This window comes from Sinohyriopsis cumingii, chromosome 19 (assembly GCF_028554795.1).
Source record: "Sinohyriopsis cumingii isolate HCF-2022 chromosome 19, ASM2855479v2, whole genome shotgun sequence".
In the NCBI taxonomy this organism is placed as follows: Eukaryota; Metazoa; Mollusca; class Bivalvia; order Unionida; family Unionidae; genus Sinohyriopsis; species Sinohyriopsis cumingii.
Genome location: NC_142979.1, coordinates 564,774 through 585,666, shown reverse-complemented (window position 1 = coordinate 585,666; position 20,893 = coordinate 564,774). Strand labels below are relative to the sequence as shown.

The following is a 20,893-nucleotide window of genomic DNA, read 5'->3' as shown; positions in this document are numbered from 1 at the left end:
AACTCAAGTTATTGTACAGAAACCATCTTTCTTGCTTTGGTCAGTGACGTTGACCTTTAACCTTTTAATCTGAGATCGACGGTTATTTTTACTCCAGTGCAAGCCATCCACAAAGTTAAGTAACTGCAGATGGTGGAAAACAAGAGTTATCACGTGCAATTTTTTTCTTCTTTTTTGAGTCAGTGATTTTGACTTTTGACCTTTTGATCCCAAAATGATGTGGGTCTTTCTTACCTGAAGTAAAAGCCATCTGCAAAGTCTGATAAATGTGAATGATGGACAACCTTAGTTATTGTGTGGAAACTAAATTGGTAACAGATGGTCAGACATCAGCATGACATGATGTACTCTGCAATAAGGTGGGCACAAAGGTTAAAAATGTAATGCCCTAATCATAAATAATGGCATGCCATATTTGACAAGAAAAACTACTATTAAAAATATGATGGATTTGCTCTTGCATTCCTCCCTCTACAAAAGCTTGTTACTGACATCACTAGATCTGTAAATAACTGAGTGCTTATAGAATACCCACTACATGACTGATGACTGGATTGAGGCACAGAATTTGTAACAAAACTATGTTAAGTTCTAATCTGACAGCTGAAGCAGTGGATTATAAATAACTGTCATAAAACAAAGGCATCCCAAGTTTTATGAAGATATATCCAACGATTCAGGTCTGTCAGTGATCTGCATTTCTAACATAGCTTTAACAATTCTGCTGACCAGTTCTAACACTAACCTCTTAATGCTGAGAGCCTACTGAGGCAGCTGTTAGTACCATTTTTGTAAGTCTTTGGTATGACTCGGCTGGATTCAAACCCATGACCTCCTGCATCCAAGGTGGAAGCTATAACCACTAGGGCACTGGAGCAGTCCAATGATTCAAGAGATATTAACCAGATAAGAGTGTGATAGATTTTTTTAATGAATGGCAAGACAACAATATACTAGATCAGAGGATAAGTTATAAAATGCTGATTAAACATGTTTCATTTTTTTACAGAACACAATGTTTAGTTGTGATACAAAAACAGTTCATAAGGATATCTAAAAGCACTCAGGAGACAACAAACTGTGATGATCAAACATACAGTTGGAAATATCGCCTCCAGCACACAGTGCCAAAATTGTTTGCAGCAGTATAAAAATAAATAACAGAAAAAACAAATGCTGTCAGAGAAAAACGTATTAACTTTAAAATAAATAACAGAAAAAACAACTGCTGTCAGAGAAAAACAAATTAACTTTGAAACCACTATTTTTAAGCCCTCTGAGTTGTATTTAATGATCATTCAAATTCATACTGAAGAGTTGGTAAGAAATTAAATTTCTGTACACTGTAATGTTCAGCTAAAGTAATGAACATCAGAAATGTGTTCATGAAACATGAATTCTTATTCAGCAGTCTTTACCCAACCAAAACAAACGAGATTGATGGGAAAGAGAGATGGATGGTATAATGGCTTGAAGTACAAATGGCTGGACAAGGGTAACACTGAGAATCTTCTCAATTTATTGAGGTGCATGAAAACCTCTCTTTTAACAATCAGCTGTTGATGTAAATAAGAATGACAGTAAAAAACTTACCTTCATTTCTCTCCCTTTTGTTTCAATCGGCAGCAGAATAGAAGCCACTGTGGCTATAAGGGCCATAACTCCATATGTACTTATTGCCATGTAGGATGAGGCTTTAAGCAGAACCTGAAAATGAAAAAGAAGAATTGATAATAAAGAAAAATAATTTTTTTTAACTGGATGGTTGATTTTACATTTAGAGAAGTCAACTTGGGACAGATCAGGAGCTTTGTAAAACTGGCTCAAGAGTTCAAAAGAGGAAGGATTTTCATCTACCTCATTTTTAGCATGCAAATGAACAAAAATTACAACTGTTAAACAAATTTCCATCTTTTAAAAATAATAAAATATGCTTGTCATTTCACACCAATCTATTTCATCATGAACTGTTGCCATTCATACTTTTCTTATATGTAGCACAAGCATTTTTAGCATCTCTTAGGAAATCATTGTCTGGATTTGTGGCAGTCCTAGCCATTGTTGATCTTCACTTTGAAGACATGTTTTGTTACTGGATCCATGTTTTCTCTGGTGTCAGCCTAAATTTTCATCAAAATATCCTTATAGTAGTCTGCATTAGAATGTGGCAATGTCAATACAATTCTACTGAGTCCAGCGAGAAGTTAAACCGTTTCCAGCCTGTAGGTAGATTCACTACCTGCCAGAACTTTGCAAGATTGATGATATTGGCGAAGTTCCTCTTAAAATCAACTTTACTGAAACAGCAGAACTTGATTCCAACCACTAAATTCCTTGTTTCTATTGAATTCTGTTTGATATTTCAGTTGATTAGATTTTGGTGTTTTAGCATGAGAGGGTCACATATACTTAGATATTGTGGGGCCCCTGAGTGGCTGAGTGGTCTAAAGCGCTCACTATTATGGATCACTGTTCTTCCTCCACCATTAATACTGGCCGCCATGTATAGCCTATCTTGTGCTGAAAAATGGCATTAAATCCCAAAACAACAACTTAGATAATGACAAATACTGATACCAAACAACCTGTCTTTTGCCACCTGAGCTTTTTAGTAATGTTTAATCTAACCACAATCCCTTAATTTCTTTAATACTTTCTGAATTTCTACTGATCAAATATAGTATAACCCAAAGATACATTTTAAGCATGTTCATACTCATGTGATCACTCTGCCTTTACCAGAAATGTACTTCTTTGGAAGCAAGGTGCAAAAATAACCCAGAAAAATGTCTGCTTCAGAATTTTTGAGTATGAAGGAGATTTTCATGAGTGATAGGAGGGATGGGAAACATCCTATATCTTGGGAGAAAAAACATGCATGATGAGTCTGTAAAATAAATAATTATCCAGGTCATCTGCATAGTAAACAGAGGGCTGGACAATATAGATGATGTAAATGATAACAATATTTTTAATCTAAAATCTAATATACAAGCCATTAGGGCATCTCTCTCTTTATTTCAGGTTAAAATATATCTTATCCATTTATTTGAAATAGACAAAATAGTCTGTTTATAGTCTTTATATGCATTAAGTTGAAAAAGACTTTGAAAAGAACACCTGCTATTGCAGATCTAAACAACCATCTTGCTATAACAAAACCTTGCTTGTATTTAGGTCTCCAACAAATTCATTTATTATTACCTACAAATACAAGGAATCCTTAGAGAGGTCCTAAAGGGCCAATAATGGGGGCATACAGAGTCCAAGTGTATCAATTCACTCCTTAAAATTCTGTGCCATACTGATCTAATTTCATCCCAAAATAAGGAATTCAGGTTCTATTTTCAGTGAACCTGCAAAACACCTTCATATGACTACTAAGGCTGTTAAAGAGTGTCAACTCCTACCTGTGCTACGAAAGGTGTAACAATTGCCCCTATCCTGGCCATTCCACTACAAGCTCCTAAACCAACCGCACGCATTGATGTGGGATACACCTGTCAAAGAAGATAATCTTCAAGAAACATGGTACAGAACAGTTCTCCTAAAAGCTCAACTCTCTAAATACATATGAATATTGTCAATTAAATGGCTTTTACAAAAAATTAATTTGATGAGTGTTTCCTCCACATAATGCAAGAACTATCCTGTGTATAAATCTTGATGCCATGTTTTAGTCATTTAATAATTCCAGTCTATATAATATATGATACACACAGTGCAATCTCTTTGACATATACTGGCAATTTTCAAGTAATGACAGCTGAAATTTTATTCCAACTTTTGATGGCATTCTTCACTGCTTGTAAAAATGTTTCTTTCTCAATCAATATTCAGCAGGTAGTTTCTTGTATGTCAGTAATTAGTTTTAATCATGACAACTACTTTTGTGAAAAATGTTTTGTTACATTAAATGCAATGAATATTTTCCATCATGAACACTGCAGGGGAGATAATTGAAGACTCCAAGGAACATAATTACCTCTGGTGTGTAAACATATGCAGCTTGGAAGGCCCCAGAGATAAATGCACGTGCAACAAATAGAAAAAATGTCAACACTGGTCTGAAATTAGATGAAAATGTTACATGTTTAGGCTCGAATAAACAGTAACACAAGAAAGACTGAAAACAACAAGCTTTGAAAAATAAAACAAATAATTTTTTTCCCTGGAAAAATACTGTAAAAAAAATAATATGAGAACTTTTGGTTTCCAGAATCAAATCCAAAAATTATACAAGAATAATCCATACAATTTCTGGAGTCCTAATACTGAAATGTTCAAATGATTCCAAGTTCGAGTCCCAACGAAGAATCCAAGATGGAAGACAAAGACGTATCCTGTAGCCTGTACTTTGTTGACACCAACAGTTCCTTGTAGAAACAATAATTAATCCTCCAGTCTTGGAAATCCAAATAAAATTTTCAAGAAAGGTCCTTGTTCAAGAGTTCTGTATGAACACAATAATATTTCCCGAGAAACGAATTAATCTTTTAGAGTCCAAATAATCTGAAGAAAGTTAACAGATAACTCAAAAACTCAAAACTTCAATGCTGGTTACAACAGAAGAAAACAACTTGACATCAAGTGTTTTAAAGCTTTGGACTCTGAGATCTCTCTCTCTCTCTCAACATCACTATTAATATTAAGTATTTTGCAATTTCCTGAAATGCCTAATTCTGAAATAGAGGATCACGTGATCATGCTTACATGTAAAAGTCACATAGCTTATGTATGTCCCTGATAACAAACAATCACTTTACTCCTAGAAAAAAGTTGTTTACTTGACCCTCAATCAAGGCCAGGAACTATGTCAAAAATAGAAACAAATGTTTCTATTATTAGGTATCTAAGGAAAACTCAGGTCAAACTAAATTTTCTGGAACATATCAAATTCCAAGTAAACAAAATTACATTACATTGACATGTAAAAAAAAAAAAAAAAAGACTTAAAAACCCACAAACAATCAAAAAAAATCAAATACAACTTAAATATAAATTAAATCTAATATATGTAACAAAAAAAGTATCCAAGATGTGCTCAAATTACATAATTTGAGAATTCTGTTATATACAGAATAAACTTTTATGACTACACATTCAATTAGTTTTGAAAATTTGTTTTTTAATTAAATCATTTTTCAACAATCAAATTTAATTTTCATGCTGAATGGCACCAACTAAAATTACTTATTTCATGGAAACATATTCTAAATTCCATAATTTCTTTAGCATTCATCGTGAATGGAACAGTATGTGATACAAAGTGTAGCAGCAAAAATATAATGGAAGCCTAAAATTGAAAAAATATAATCTAATTAGTGAATATAGATTATATTAATTTGAATTCTATGTGAAAGCTTTTCTAATTTGTCAAAGTGATCAACCTATTTGGACAGATTTTAAGGGAAAAATGCCAAATGATGGTATTTTTCTCAGCATAATATGACAAGGAATCTATACAAAATCCATTATTTTGACTTGGACAAGGCAGAGACTAATCAGGATTCCTACATACATCTTATTGTTTTTACCATGATATTTCCATGAAAATTTAAAAAATTTCCATAACTAAATTTATCAATGTTTATGATAAAAAGGCTGGAAAGTTGGATCTGAACATATGAATTAATGAGAATATTGATCCATATGATGGAAAAGATAACCACATACATTTTTTGTCAAGATGACCCCCTCCTACCCTGACAGCCATCTGATCTACCCAATTTTAACACTACTGACTCCGATGTAAGTAAAGGACTTTTTAAAAAAAAATTGGACATTTATTGATGATATTTCCATTACTTTCCATTTAAAACAAAATATTTCCAAAAAAATTCTGTATTAGTCTGAATAAAATACTGACCTAATTGTACACATGTTGGAAAGAAGGACAAAGAACGAGAAAATGAAGAACTCTACAGCCATGGTGTACTTTCTGCCAATCCTCTCTATGATAAAGACAGTCACAAAGAGACCTGAAAAAGACAAATGCCAGTATGCATGATATCCATTTCACAATCTTCAATTTTACAAATCCCTAACCACAATAACATATCCACGTGCCTTTATAGCACTTTTAAGGAATATATTGGTTGTAAAAAACGTAACGACAGATCTTAAGTACTAAATGCCTTTAACAAAGGTGATTAGCAGTTATTCAGGACAAATGTTAATGATCTACAAGGCATTTAAACATTTTCTGCAGTTTTTGAAATAAAAGGTATTTAATTCTACCACTGTGTAATAACATTTCATATTTTTGTTAAATTAGTTTTTGTTTGGTATCATTGTCTTAGATATCACACGTGAGTGTTTTCTACAAGATAATGGCTGGAACTTGGCAATACTATATATTCAAAAAAAATTTGGTCTATGATCCAGACATTTCCAATATTCTTCTTCCTATCATCCCCATGACCTTTCAGGATTATGAATTTCTATCTTCATTTGGTGAATATTTGTACAAATTTGATCAAAATATTTTGCGTGTTTGGGTGTGTTTTAAATTTTAATGAAGCTTTAACAATTTTAGTCATATCGCTATTATGTCTGCAGTTTGACAGTTTATAGAGATATCAAGAATTGGATATCATGGAATAGGCATGTAGCATCATGTCCTGCCCAGTTGCATTATCCTAACACCAGGCCAACCTCTAAATGTTGAGCGCCAAGCAAGGCAGCTGCTATTATGAATTTTATCATCTTTGGTATGACTTGGTTGGGGTTTGAACCTGTGGCCACCCACATCCAAGGCAGATGCTCTAACAACTAAGGCCACTGGAGGGGTCATATTTTGCAAACTGGGAAACTATATTTCTGCCACATAGAACCAGTAATTCTACAAGTTTCACTTACAATTCTATATAGTACTTTTATAGATAGGAGAGGAAATTTAAAATTGGAATGTGAGGAACATATTTTCTCTGCTACTAACAAAAGCAATGAACAGAATAACAATTTAAGTAAACATTAAAATACAACTTGTTTTATGCAGTGCCTGGTATAGTCCTTCTCAAGAATTTAAGGAAATTTCAGCATCAAATCACTGAGTTAGGAGTTGGGTGTAACAGTATTCCAAAAAACAACTCACACAACAATATCATGTCCATTTCATTTGAAGCCCAAATGTTTTCATTCTTACAAAATTATTCAGCAACTGAACTCATTTTTTAGCACTAAAATTTATGTATATTGTGTCATAAACAAAATGAATCATCTGCAAATTAAATTGAGCATGGACTCAAGTAAACATCCTACAATTGCCTGCATTCATCCACTGAATTTATAGATAAATTTTATGTCATCTGGATCGATGAATGATGCTGAACCCAATTTTTCTTTTAGTGTGATTTATTTCAAGGGAGACAAAAACTAGTCTAAAGGTCCAAAAGAGTTACCTCCACTGAATAGTCATATCCTATTCATCCATTTTGAAGGGCATTGCAATGGATATCACATACTTCTGAGAGTGAGACAGATGTAAGGTGAAGTTGTCTGCATTTGCAACAATAACAATGGGGAAAATGTCGGCATACCTCTACGTCACTTTCATGTACTGTGGCTGAAATTTCTTTACTTATTGTACTTATTATACATGACCTTAGCAGACCAAAATAACTACTCCCATATGCCAAAGAAAATCAGCGTTAATTAGTCTAAAGTACACCATCTTTAAAAGCTATTTAAATTGGGAGAAGTAAAATTGCCAGAGTAGGCATTCCAACGTCTATAAGTGCAATAACTGAATTACAAAATATATAAAAAGTAAAAATGTTATCACCCCATTCTTTTTACAATTTATCTTTGAAGTCCAGGAAGTGAAATTGACCATGTGGAGCAAGCAGTATTTTGATAGGTGTATATCTACAGTAAAGCCAATCTCTATATTCAACCCAAATTACATACATCAATAAGCACCAAAATAAATGGAACTAAAACAATTATTAACAAACGACTTGACACATTATGCTAAAATGTAAAATACATAATCTGACTTAAAATGTTTTAAACTGTTTTTGTTAGAATTCTACATACACATGACTTAACCCATGTTAAAATGCAAAATACAAACACATGACTTTAGATTTTAAATTAACAAGCAAAATACCAACACATGACTTAACACATTAAATTCACAAGCAAAACACCAACACATGACTTTAGATGTTAAATTAACAAGCAAAATACCAACACATGACTTTAGATGTTAAATTAAAAAGCAAAATACCAACACATGACTTAACACATTAAATTAACAAGCAAAATACCAACACATGACTTAACACATTAAATTCACAAGCAAAATACCAACACATGACTTTAGATGTTAAATTAACAAGCAAAATACCAACACATGACTTAACACATTAAACTCACAAGCAAAATACCAACACATGACTTTAGATGTTAAATTAACAAGCAAAATACCAACATATGACTTCACACATTAAATTAACAAGCAAAATACCAACATATGACTTAACACATTAAATTCACAAGCAAAATACCAACACATGACTTTAGATGTTAAATTAACAAGCAAAATACCAACACATGACTTAACACATTAAATTAACAAGCAAAATACCAACATATGACTTAACACATTAAATTCACAAGCAAAATACCAACACATGACTTTAGATGTTAAATTAACAAGCAAAATACCAACACATGACTTAACACATTAAATTAACAAGCAAAATACCAACATATGACTTAACATATAAAATACGAACACGTGACTTAACACATTAAATTAACATGTAAAATTTCAATACATGACTTTACCCATTATGTTAAAATGTAAATAAGACAAAGGTCTACTGTCTGAATTTTATAAATAACTTCTATTTCACTTCACAATGTGTTTTGTGATTCATAAAATAATGTCTTTATAGTTACCTACTGATGAGAATAACATAGGTAAAAATTATTCAGCTCATTTCATAAATTTTATCATTAAGGGGGACTTCTTTAGGATCTGACATTTCTCATTTCCAAAGTACACAAAGATGCTAATACCATAATAAACTAACCTGGAAATTCAGAGAGTGTTGTCCACGTCAGGTCTACATAGTCATCTGTGGTTAAGCTTTTACACTTTGCAAAGCAGCCGGAAGTCACAATCATATCTTTTGTGGTGCCTGATGAGAAGAAAATGTATAAAATATATATTCAAACAAACAAGACAAACCATTATATCGTAAGCATGCTTAAGACCAAAACGTTCCCAAAATGAATGCATTTATAGATATGCTGGCATAAAACTGTACATCTGCAATGTTTCTGTGCTTTTTTTATTAATTATATCTTAAATATATGAATAATTATTTTACATTTTTTTATTAAATATACCTTAATCTGAATAATTTTAAGAATAATTACTAATTATAATTTTCTTAAGTGACTAAAAATGGAATATTTAATAAGAAAAAACGTTTTATACCAAACAAAGCAGTGGACTAAAATGTAATTTCTTTTTATGGTTATAGCAGTGTATGAAAAATTAAAGTGTACAAAACACAAAGTGGACAATAAATTTTTAAAAGAGGGAACTTATAATAACAATATGAAAAGTGGAGGTATAAATGTAAATTCTGTATTTGTAAAAGGTTCTGAACCCTCAACCTCTGCCCCCAGTCTAAAATTCTTCCTGAATGTTCCAACAAACATATGCATCCAGACAACCATATGCAGACCCTTTTATTACTGGAAGGCTTAATGATCAGAACTTTAAAATGAATTTATTAGATTTTGTGTAAGAAATTTCAGGTTAATTCAGTGCTACCTGATATCAAGTAAACATGTATCATATATACTTGATTATATGCTGACTTGACTTGGGGCTACAAAAAGTCAATTTCTCTTTAATCCTCCTGTAAGTTCGGATGTATTTTGCTTGTTAGATCTGTCTGAAGGGGGACACATTTAGAACCTAAAATTTGTCTTAATTCAATCATTAAAGTCCATAATGCTTGACATTTTAAATCAATTCATATGATAAATCCATGGATTTCAGTATAGGTAAGGTAATGGTATAAAACTAGTAGCTCAATGTGATTTGATTTACAATAATAGAAACAGAACAAAATGCACATGCATTTTATGAATGGGTCTGAAAACTGATTATTTTCAAGCTGAAATAAATTTCAAAATCTGAGACCCCTTTTGAATGATAATCCAGGATCAGACAGACAATATTAAAAATCTTACAGTGTTCTTTGTGAGGCTGACATAAAAGAGCAACCACCATTAATGTAATAACATTATCACATTATTAATGTAATAATGTTATCACATTATTAAATTTAATGTAATAACATTATCACAGGCAATTATATCCATTACACTCTTTCATTTGAACAAAATCAAATATAAAAAAAAACTGCTGTCAGATACTATACAACTATATTTTGAAACTTATTGTAATTGAATGCAATAAATGTAAAACCCAAATATATTTCTGAGACCATGAAAAAAGGGGCAATATATGAAATGCAAATCTGAGTGGAATGAAAACATAGCACAAATGAAATGTAAAAGAAATATAAATGAAATAGAGACTTTGTAAAATTATCCATTTCAGGATCTATTAGCAGTGCATAAATACAAGAAAAACTTGAATGAGAAAAAAGTACAGTAAATAATGAGGTAAATATGTCAAAAATGTGTTCAATAAGAGTGCTGCACACATACATAATATGCATATATCATGACTTTATCTCCATGAATGACCTTGACTGCTGAGCTATAGACTTTTCTACTTTATGATAAAGTGTGGATCTGACTCGTCTAAACATCTCGGAGGTTAACAAGTCACATTCTGGATAAGGAAACAGGTCACTGAATTATAGTATCTTTTGAACTGACATTGATCTTGAGGCAGGTGGTATGACTGAATATGAAGTCGGATATATAACAGGATATTGTTTTATAAAAATATATTGAAGTCAATGATTAAAATATTAAATCTGTATAAATATAAAGTTGACTGGTTAATATTTTCCCTGGCCATCATGTTACATTTTCTTTTCCTATGACTTTCACCTTGAGACAGGAAGAGGTGTGACTATCATGACAGACAACTGATAAATGAAAATAACTGGCCAACATTTCATTAAAATATCTTCAGTGGTTCTAATTCTATACTCCAGTCAAGGATTCAAGTCAAAGAATTCCAACCCGTGACCTGGAACTTGAGGCAGGTGGCATGGCTATAGCATGCGACATGGAATAAAGTCATGATATATACTTGGGGAAAATTTCACAAAATTGTCACCCACCAACACAAAATTAAGGTCCTGACAAGAAAATGTTAACAGATGTTTCAACAACGCCATAACTTAATACACTGGACATAAAATGTGCAAAAGAAATGATTTTTTTTGTTTTTAAAAAAGAGTGAAAAATTAGCAGTAACTGGGTGAAGTGTTTCAAACACAGAAAATAAGACAAGACATACAAGTCAACTGATCATGGCTGAATGAGAGGAAAACAACCTGGGACTGTAGAGATGTGATTATATAGCACTGCTGCATAAAAGACAAAGCAGATGCATGGGAACGGTTGAGCCATATCACCACCTCATTTGAATCATCCACTGGAAAGATTTTTCCTACTTTACATCATTTAGGTAATGCACAAAGACCCACCGACCCAACCTCTTCTGGACTCCAGATCCCCCACTGAATCTCTTGCCACCTTGAACCTCCCTTTATATAAGCTGTAATTTTAGAGGGATGTGTATATTTCTGAGTGAGAAGCAATTGCAGTCTATCAATATAGTTTACATGCATCAGTCAGAATAGTAATCAATGATAATATAAAATGCAAATACAAAGAGCACAGACCTGTAACAAACTAATTTAAATAAAGCCAAAGAATATAATCTAGGATAACATCTAACTTCCACCTTTTTTAAATCAACTTTTCACCAAAGGAAAAGGATTAGGATTTCAAGTCTCTGCTCTTTTCTTATAATAATCTGATGAACAAGGATAAAAGACAAAATTCTCAAGCCCTATACTTAACCTTTAGCACCTATGGATACAGAACAATTTAAAGTTACTTGTTTTAGGACATTAACAGATTATAACACACTAGAAATCTGTTTAACCCATTAGAAATATGTATTTACAAAACACATATCCCTATACTTTTTCCTGTTTTGATCTTCACCATAATTTGAACCTCTTGGGGTTTAAGAATAAATGCATTGAGTAACTTGGTTTATGCCTGGTGAGTGTATATATGGTTATATGGTGGGGATCTCAGTAAGTTATGACCCAGAGGGTTCAATGCGAATTTAAATAGTTCCTTGGAGAAAGGAAAGATCCTAAGGTATTACACAGGAATTCCAGTCATACATGTATCATTGATCAATGTCAGTTCTCATATATGTGAGACGTATCATTGATCAATGTCAGTTCTCATATATTTGAGACATACAATATAGGAGTTATTTAAAATTTACAAATTTTTCTAGTAAAATGTGTTCTTTGATAATACCTATTCAATCCAGATACCACTGGAAACTACCACTACCTCACAAATCCAGCCCTCCCAATTAAAACATTTAGCTAAGAAAGCTAAAAATTCTCTGCCTTCAAAGATGGCAGTCAGAAAGAGTGATTTCTCCTTGGCACAGGGATTGGCACCAAATCCTGTGAATATCTGTCACTGCTGGAGCAGAAAGCACAATCTCTATATGGATGTAAATGTTGGGAGGCTGGGAGGGTGTATGTACATTATGATTGGCTAAGTATTATCGAAGAAACATTTAACTAGAAATATTGGTTTCTGCTTCAATTATGTTACAAAAACATAATACCTTAGGAGAACAGGTAAGAGGTGGAGGGAGATACATTCCCTTACCCTGGAGAGACCATCTCTGGTCCCCTAAGGTAGATGAGACAGTTTCAAGGTAACCCAACTGGAATACTCTATATTTCAGGGACTGGCTTCAAACAAATGAAAATTATTCTCTCTCACAAAATGAGTGGAAAGTTATGAAGCTGCATCCTTAAGAAGCCGTCAAATGACCTGGTAAGGTGACCTCTTCTGCCACAGCTATAAGTTCCACCAGACTGAGCTGAACCCATTGTGATGAAGAATCTCTTAGATAAAAGCTGGAGAAAGAGGACTCCGATCTTCATTACATAGCATGGATAATATCAGTCAGAGAACAGTTTTGCTCAAATGATATGCTTGTAGCAATAACACTCACCTCGTGAGCTGAAATGAATAATAGATTCATTTGATCTGGGGTTATTTCACAATATGCAGAGTGAATAACCCACTTTATCCAGGATGAAAGTGTCTGTGCTGATAATACTGTCCTGAGGCATGATCTCCCTCTTCGTAATGGCTCTGTCCTCTTTAGATACCACTTCTGAGCTCACACAAGATCCTGGAAGTGGCCTTGAGTAAAAGTGTCCTGGGTAGATAGTGATTTCATTACAAAAGTCTGGTTACTCATAGATGGGAGCCTGTTCTTGGCAATGAAAGCTGGCACTGTCATGAGTGAAAATCAACCACTTGCTGGAACTGCATGTAGTTTTGGTCCACTGATATGGCATCTATCCCCCTGATTGCAGTGAGGATGCAGGTCTTATAAGAGATGTGAAACAATGATGCCACTGAAAGTAGTTCAAATGGTATCTTGTTCAGCCAATCTCGTACCTCTGATAGGTTCCACTCTATGCACAAAGTCAATGTTTTTTGTTGTGTATAATCAAAGCTGGAGAGAAGGTCGGATAAGTCTTTGTTTTGTTTGATATCCTCTATTCCATGATGACAATGTGTCAGCCATTGTGGAGTGGTAACCTTTGTTGGTTCTAGGTACTAACTGATTCTCTTCAAACAGCCAGATAAGAAAGTTAGCTATTTGAGGTGCTGATGCCTATAGAGGAATAATATGTTCTTGTGTACACCACTGTATAAAAATTTGCCATTTTCCTTCACATTTTTTCACTGTGGAGGGCCATCTTGCTTGAACAGTTTTCTCCATGACTGGTTGTGAGGACAGTTTATCTCTGAAGGCCTGTTTAATATGATCCAGATGTGCAGGTTCAGTAGCTCTGGATTGGGAAGAAACAACTGCTGTCATGGTTGTGAGAAGATGAGGGAATGCCTCGATTTTCTAGGGAATTTCATTTGTGGGATTGATGAGATCACTGATCCATGACAAAGTATTGCAATCAGAATGAGGCAACACTCTGATTCTTTTGCTTTCTGTATCACTTTTTGATTCAGAGGTGTTGGAGGGTAAGCATATGCATCCAGGTTGTTCCAATCTATGGATAGTGAATCGACTGCCCAGGCTTTTGGATCCTGGACTGGTGTGACAAAGGTTGGGAGTTTGGTATTCCACCTTCTTGCATGTAGGTCCACCAATATTTGGTCCCATCGGGCATATATCTGAATGAAAACTGGTTTGACAAAGAGACCAGTCTCTCTGTATTAGCTGAAAGTTCCGGGACAATGAATGTGCTAGTACATTTAGTCGGCCTGGAATATGATTAACTAAGATGTGGATTTGTCACTGAAGACACAACTTTAGAAAATCCCACATCAGAAATGCAAAGGTCTGGAGACTTGGTTTCACCTTGCTGTTTGAGATAAGTCATCACCATGGGGTTGTCAGTCAGACTGAGAACTCCTTTCCATTTAAATATTCCTGCCACCATATCAGAGGCTTTCAAAATGGCTTTCATCTCCAGGATACTGATATGTAGATGCCATACCAGGAGAGACCACACTTCAATGGCTTCCCAGAAAGATGGCAGTAAATGTGCTCCACAGCCTCTGTATTTGCATCCATACAGACTGTGATTTCTGGGAGTTGTACTTTGTAATGGGAGCATAAAAAGGTGACATAGGACAATGAGGTCCTTTGCCGCACTGAGGTGGACTAGTAGGCAAAGGAATTCTCAAGTGATTAGAGTAGTGAAGAATCTATCATTGTACTGATTTCAATGCCCACTCCTGATGGAGATGTACTGTTTAACCGTGTGATGAACACCATACCTAGTAGATGATCAAATTGTTGAGATGGTACCAAGTTGAATTTGCCTTTGTTGACAAGAAAACCCAGATTGAGGAGCAGAGTAGCAAGGGTTTTATCATATTGTTTTAAGAGACAACTCACCTGATGTTTTTGGACACTGTTGTCCAGGTAGTTTGATTTTCGCTCACGTAGAGACGGTACAGACATAAGCCATTACTTGGTTCATCAGATGAGTGACGACCAAGAGACCGAGTCCAAATGGAATTGATACACCATGACTTTATAGGCAAATCACAAAATATTCCTGGAAGCTGTTTGAATAGGAATGTGGGAGGAAGAGGGCAGAACTCCAATGGCAAAAACTGGAGAACTTCTTTGACTGAAGCTTGGAAGGCTGAGTCTTATTGAGTCAACATGTGTGATTTGGATTTCTAAAATAGCTTTAACAATTTTTCAGGCACATCACTATGATGTCAGCAGCATGGCAGTTTATAGCGATGTCTAGCACTGGGGCATCATGCTGCAAACATGTAACATAATGTCCCACCCAGTCATATTATCCAGACCCTAGGCTGACCAGTCCTAACACTAACCTCTTAATGCTGAGTGCCAAGCGAGGCAGCTGTTAGTACCATTTTTATAAGTCCATGGTATGACTCAGCCAGGGATCAAACCCATGACCTCCCTCACCCGAGGTGGATGCTCTAACCACTTGGCCAACAGAGCGATCTCATAGAAAGAGAGAAAAGTTGGAAAAATTAGATGGAGTATACTTTTCTTCTGAAGCAAAGACCCCTCCAACCTGTAAGTGTAGAACTTCCACAAAATCTGAAATTGGAATTTGCAAAGCCTCTCTGTGGAGAGCATGCTGTTCAGCACAAGTAGAAGAAGTAACTGAGATTTTCATGAGATTTGGCATCAATCCCTGTACAAGGGTAGATCACTCTTACTGACTGCCACCTAAGTAGGCAGATAACTGAGCTATTTTAGCTAAAACTTTACATCTGCAAAGGCTGGACTAGCAAGGTAGCAGTAGTTCTCCTAAGGTATTATGACTGAGTAATGTATTGGAAGAAAAAAAATGATCAACCCCAATTACCATGGTTCAAGAACCTTCTCCAGGTGCAAGTTCACATTTGCAAAAATATTAGTATATTGTATATCCATGGGACTATCATGGATCCAAGTTCATCCAAGCATGCTTGGACAGACTGACTGAATCTCAATATCCCCCCCACTTCTTTGAAGAATTAAAACAAAAATTGTCAATTACCACTATTCTATAACAGCCGCGCTTATCTACTGAATGCTTTTAATTTTGGGATTTGTATAAGCTGAATACATGTACATGTATTATGTGTATTACAATAATATTAAAACAAAAGAAGTCTTATGGTTTAATTGATAAATAAACTTTATATAAAGTATATATCTATCTCACAATGTATAAAATAAAACCAAACTGCAATAAAAATGACACATATAGAGAAAAAAAAATGTGACTCGTAGAAAAACAATTTTGCAACTGAGAAAATGGCAATGCATAAATAATGTCCCATATATCATGTATGAATGCATGAAAATTTTTGGAAGGATTGTATAAGGACTAAATACTATGATATTTATACACTGATATCTAATAAGTGAAACAATACATCATTAACTTGTGTTCATGTAACATGCCTGCCCAAGCACAATGTGAAAAACTGGCCAAAGAACACAAATTAACCAGAAGGATGGTTGGATGACTCAACCATATTCTTATGAGACATAAAAAAATATAACAGGTAATGTAATAATTCACACTGAAATTGGTTCTTCAATGTGAAAAAACACAATCCTAAATCTGAGTTCATTACAACAAGGTTTCCCTGCTTTTCCTTCCAAGCAAATGTCTGTACCAGGAAAATTATGTATCTTTCTGTGTACACAAGTTTTACTTACCATGGCAACCATCTGGTGTCTCAAACAGTTCTGTTGTCATGAGAACAATTCCATAATAGGAAAAGGCAGATACAAGCCTGAAAAATGTAGAACACTATTTCAACACAATAAATTCTGACAGTTAATTATACAAATTATTACTCTCTTGGCTAACTTAACTGACAGTTGGCTGTTTCACAAAATGTAGAACACTATTTCAACACAATAAATTCTGACAGTTAATTAATCAAATTATTACTCTCTTGGCTTACTTAACTGACAGTTGGCTGTTTCACAAAATTATGCAAGAAGACATGCTGTGTAAGCCATCTATTAAATTAATATCATACTGATTTTACCTATTTTACTATATCCTGATAAAAGTTCTTTCTAAAGATGATGGCTTCATTAATATGCAAATTTCCTGGTTCATAATCAAAATCATCCAAGATGATAACAAAAGCAACTAATTAAAAATATGCCTTCAAGAGTGAGGAATCAACTCAATCAGATGCAGGATCACCTTCATTACTATTCACTGATGTCAGTCATTATTAAAACACTCCATACTCATGATGATAAAAGCATATACTTCAAATCTGATCAAAATCAAATCACAAATATGGTCACCAAGTAGTAACAAGCTCAGCCAATCAGATGTAAGATTACATCATGCACCGATCTCTATCATTACCAAAGTGATCCAAGATCTGGATGATGTAAATCAGTATTTCAAACTTGTTCAAAATTGGATAAGAAATATGGCCCCAGAGTGGTAAGAACCTCTGCCAATCTGTTGTAAGATTTTTTCTTTAATATGAGTGGATCTCACTCATTATCAAACTTGTCTGAGAGCGTGATGATATAAGCATATATTCCAACTTGTCTGAGAGCGTGATGATATAAGCATATGTTCCAACTTGTCTGAGAGCGTGATGATATAAGCATATATTCCAACCTGACTGAGAGCATGATGATATAAGCATATATTCCAAATCTGGTCTCCATCAGATCAGAAATATGAGGAATAACAAGATCAGCCAATCAAAAACAAGATCACAGCATCAGATTCATAAACCAAGGGTCATGGGTTCAATATGCACCCAGGTCATCTTCCTTTGAGAATAGTTGAGAAAGATACTTAGCTCCCATTTCCTTGGCATGATATAGTCAAATAAAGTGCCAAAAGTGCCATTAAAATCAACCAAGCAAATCCAGAAGATGAACAAGATGCCCAAGATGTGTTTAATAGTCCTCTATGTAAGCAATACTATGAAGATTATTGACCAGTGGGTGTCAACCTCTTGTCAAGGTCCATGCAGAAACTATTATTTCCTTACTTGACTAACCTTGACCTCTAACATGTATATCCCAGAATCTACATTTTTAATTGTAATCCATCCACAAAGTTTGATCAAAGTACTTAATCTAGAAAACATTATTCTGCAAAACCAATTTTTCTTTGAGCCACAAATGCCATGACTAATGATCATCTGATGTCAGATCAATCGGCCTCTTTCATACCTTAAGTACAGCCCAATACAAATTTTATTTGAGACACATTATCTAAAGGTAAAGTTATTATTTAAACAAATATTTTTCTTCTTCCAGTTAGTGACCTTGACTTTTGATTCTAAAATTAATAAGCTTATTTCTTATATAATGAGTAAAGAAAAAACTTTTGTGAAGGAATACAGTTGGTAAATGATATTTTTGTGCAGACAAAATTTTTCTTCTTTCAGCGACCTTGACCTCTCACTGTTTAACCTCAAAATCAATAGACTTCTTACTTACCAAAGTGCAAGCTATCCACAAAGTAGGATCAGGTCTGTAATGCAGATCTTATGTTACTGTACAGAAAAGAGTTTCTTCTTTCAGTAACAATACCTGACCTCTGACACCAAAAGCAATAGATGTCTTCCTAGTCAAAACAAAGTTCAGTCTGGGCATGTGTCATGGAAATAATATTGTTGTGCAGACACCATTTTCTATTCTTTCAGTTACACTGACCTAGACCTATGACCTCCTGACTTCAAAATTGATAGCCTTCTTCCCTGCCATAAATGTGAGCCATTTATACAGTTTGGCAACTATTAATAGTAGGCATTTCAGTCACATTGACCAGAACCATTGATCTTTTGCCCCCAAAACTGACAGGTTTCTTTCTTTACCCAGGTGCAAGCTGTCTACAAGCTTGTTCAATGTAGGTCATACAGAACAAGTGTACCTATGCAGAAAACATTCTTCTTTTTTCTGTTACAGTAACCGTGACCTCTGACCCTTTGAATGCAAAATCTAGAGGCATCTTCCTTACCCCATATGTGAGCAATCCACAAAGTCTGGTAACTGTAGATTTTGGCAAACTTAAATTATTCATAATACCAACCACTAGAGAGGTATAAGCATAATCTGTGTGGCAAAAGAGTGTAATCTGAGCATAAAGAAAGTAATTTATTTATTGCGTGCCATAAGTACAATAAACTGTATGAAAAATGTACATTTATCTTTGCTAGTAGTCTGGATCTGCAGCTGGTTAAAGCTCATCACAAATGGGCAAAATCTATGTGGATTAGTACCAGAATACAAACAGAAAACATACTTAAAAATGACATATACAACACTTAACATGTCAACATGTCAAACTTTACACTGAGTGATCATAAAGTCACTTCCTCAAATCCTCCAAGTATCATTGTAATGTGCTCAACCTGAGTGTTGTATTACACCATTCTCATTTTCTTATAAATGAGCATAATCCATTCAGAGGCAATCACAAGACATAATTCAGTGAACAACTGTACAAGAATTATGCCAAAAGTGTAATGTTTGGCAGGTATGGTAACAGTACAGAAACCAAACTGCTAACAGACCAGTGAACAAATGGACAAAATAAGCTATTATGATCACATTATAGCAGGTGTATGAGAAAACAATTAAAACACAAAAATTTCTTGAATGACATCAAAATTTAATGTGATTTTATATATACATACATAAAGGCCAGCTGAAGTTTATTTCTCATGCAGCATCTGATTAACTGTGCAAACAAAGGTTTTTGTACTAAATAAAAGCAGAAGCACAAAAGCCCAAAACAAAAATGACTGTGAACAAAACTTTGTCTGATTATATCAAAATCTAATCAGGTCTGGCACATTAGCTTATTAATGTGCTTACAAAGACTTCATTCACCTTAATTTTGTAGTTCAAACTAACAAAGTTCATTGACTTTTCTGAATAAATGTGCTAAGCAGCTTTGTACTTAAATTTAAAAACAGTACAAAAAGAAAAATATTCAAAATACCTAAATTACTTTAAAAGGCCTGAAAATCGAACAGGATTATCTACATATGCATATAAATGTCCATTTCATGTGGTCCTTGTGTTACTGCATGAAAATGCCTATGTCAAGTGGTCAATATGTTACTGCATGAAAATGTCAATGTTAAGTTGTCTGTATGTTACTGCATAAAAATGTTTGTCAAGTGGTCTTTGTATTACTGCATGAAAATATATGTCAAGTGGCCCATCTTTTATTGCATGAAAATGTCTTTGTCAACTGGTCTGTGTTCCTGCATGAAAATGTCTATTTTAAGTGGTCCATATGTTACTGCATGGATAATATCTTTTTCAAGTGATCTCCATGTTACTGCATGATAATGTATCAAGTGGTCCCTGTGTTACTGCATGAAAATGTCTATTTCAAGTGGTCAGTATGTTACTGCATGAAAATGTGTCAAGTAATCCATGTGTTACTGTATTAAAATATCAATGTTAAGTGGTCCCTATGTTATTGCATGAAAATGTCTGTCAAGTGGTCCCTGTGTTACTGTATGAAAATGTCGCTGTCAAGTGGTCCTTTTGTTACTGCATGAAAACTGATTCAGTACGAAAATACAACAGGCAGCAGCAAACAATATGCCCCACTTCTGCTTTTGTATCTGGGACACAAAATTT

General features: G+C 34.2%; 1 protein-coding gene across 1 annotated transcript in view; it reads right to left on the bottom strand.

Moving 5' to 3' along the window:
• The window catches only part of LOC149775026 (synaptic vesicle 2-related protein-like), an 88,022-nt gene that overhangs the window by 8,457 nt on the left and 58,672 nt on the right, over positions 1-20,893 (bottom strand). The window contains exons 11-16 of the mRNA XM_089944431.1: positions 16,961-17,037; positions 9,045-9,152; positions 5,870-5,981; positions 3,986-4,067; positions 3,411-3,500; positions 1,594-1,707 (exon numbers count right to left, since the gene is read on the bottom strand). Of these exons, the coding sequence (XP_089800557.1) occupies positions 1,594-1,707; positions 3,411-3,500; positions 3,986-4,067; positions 5,870-5,981; positions 9,045-9,152; positions 16,961-17,037 (583 nt within the window). The remainder of the gene's footprint in view (positions 1-1,593; positions 1,708-3,410; positions 3,501-3,985; positions 4,068-5,869; positions 5,982-9,044; positions 9,153-16,960; positions 17,038-20,893) is intronic.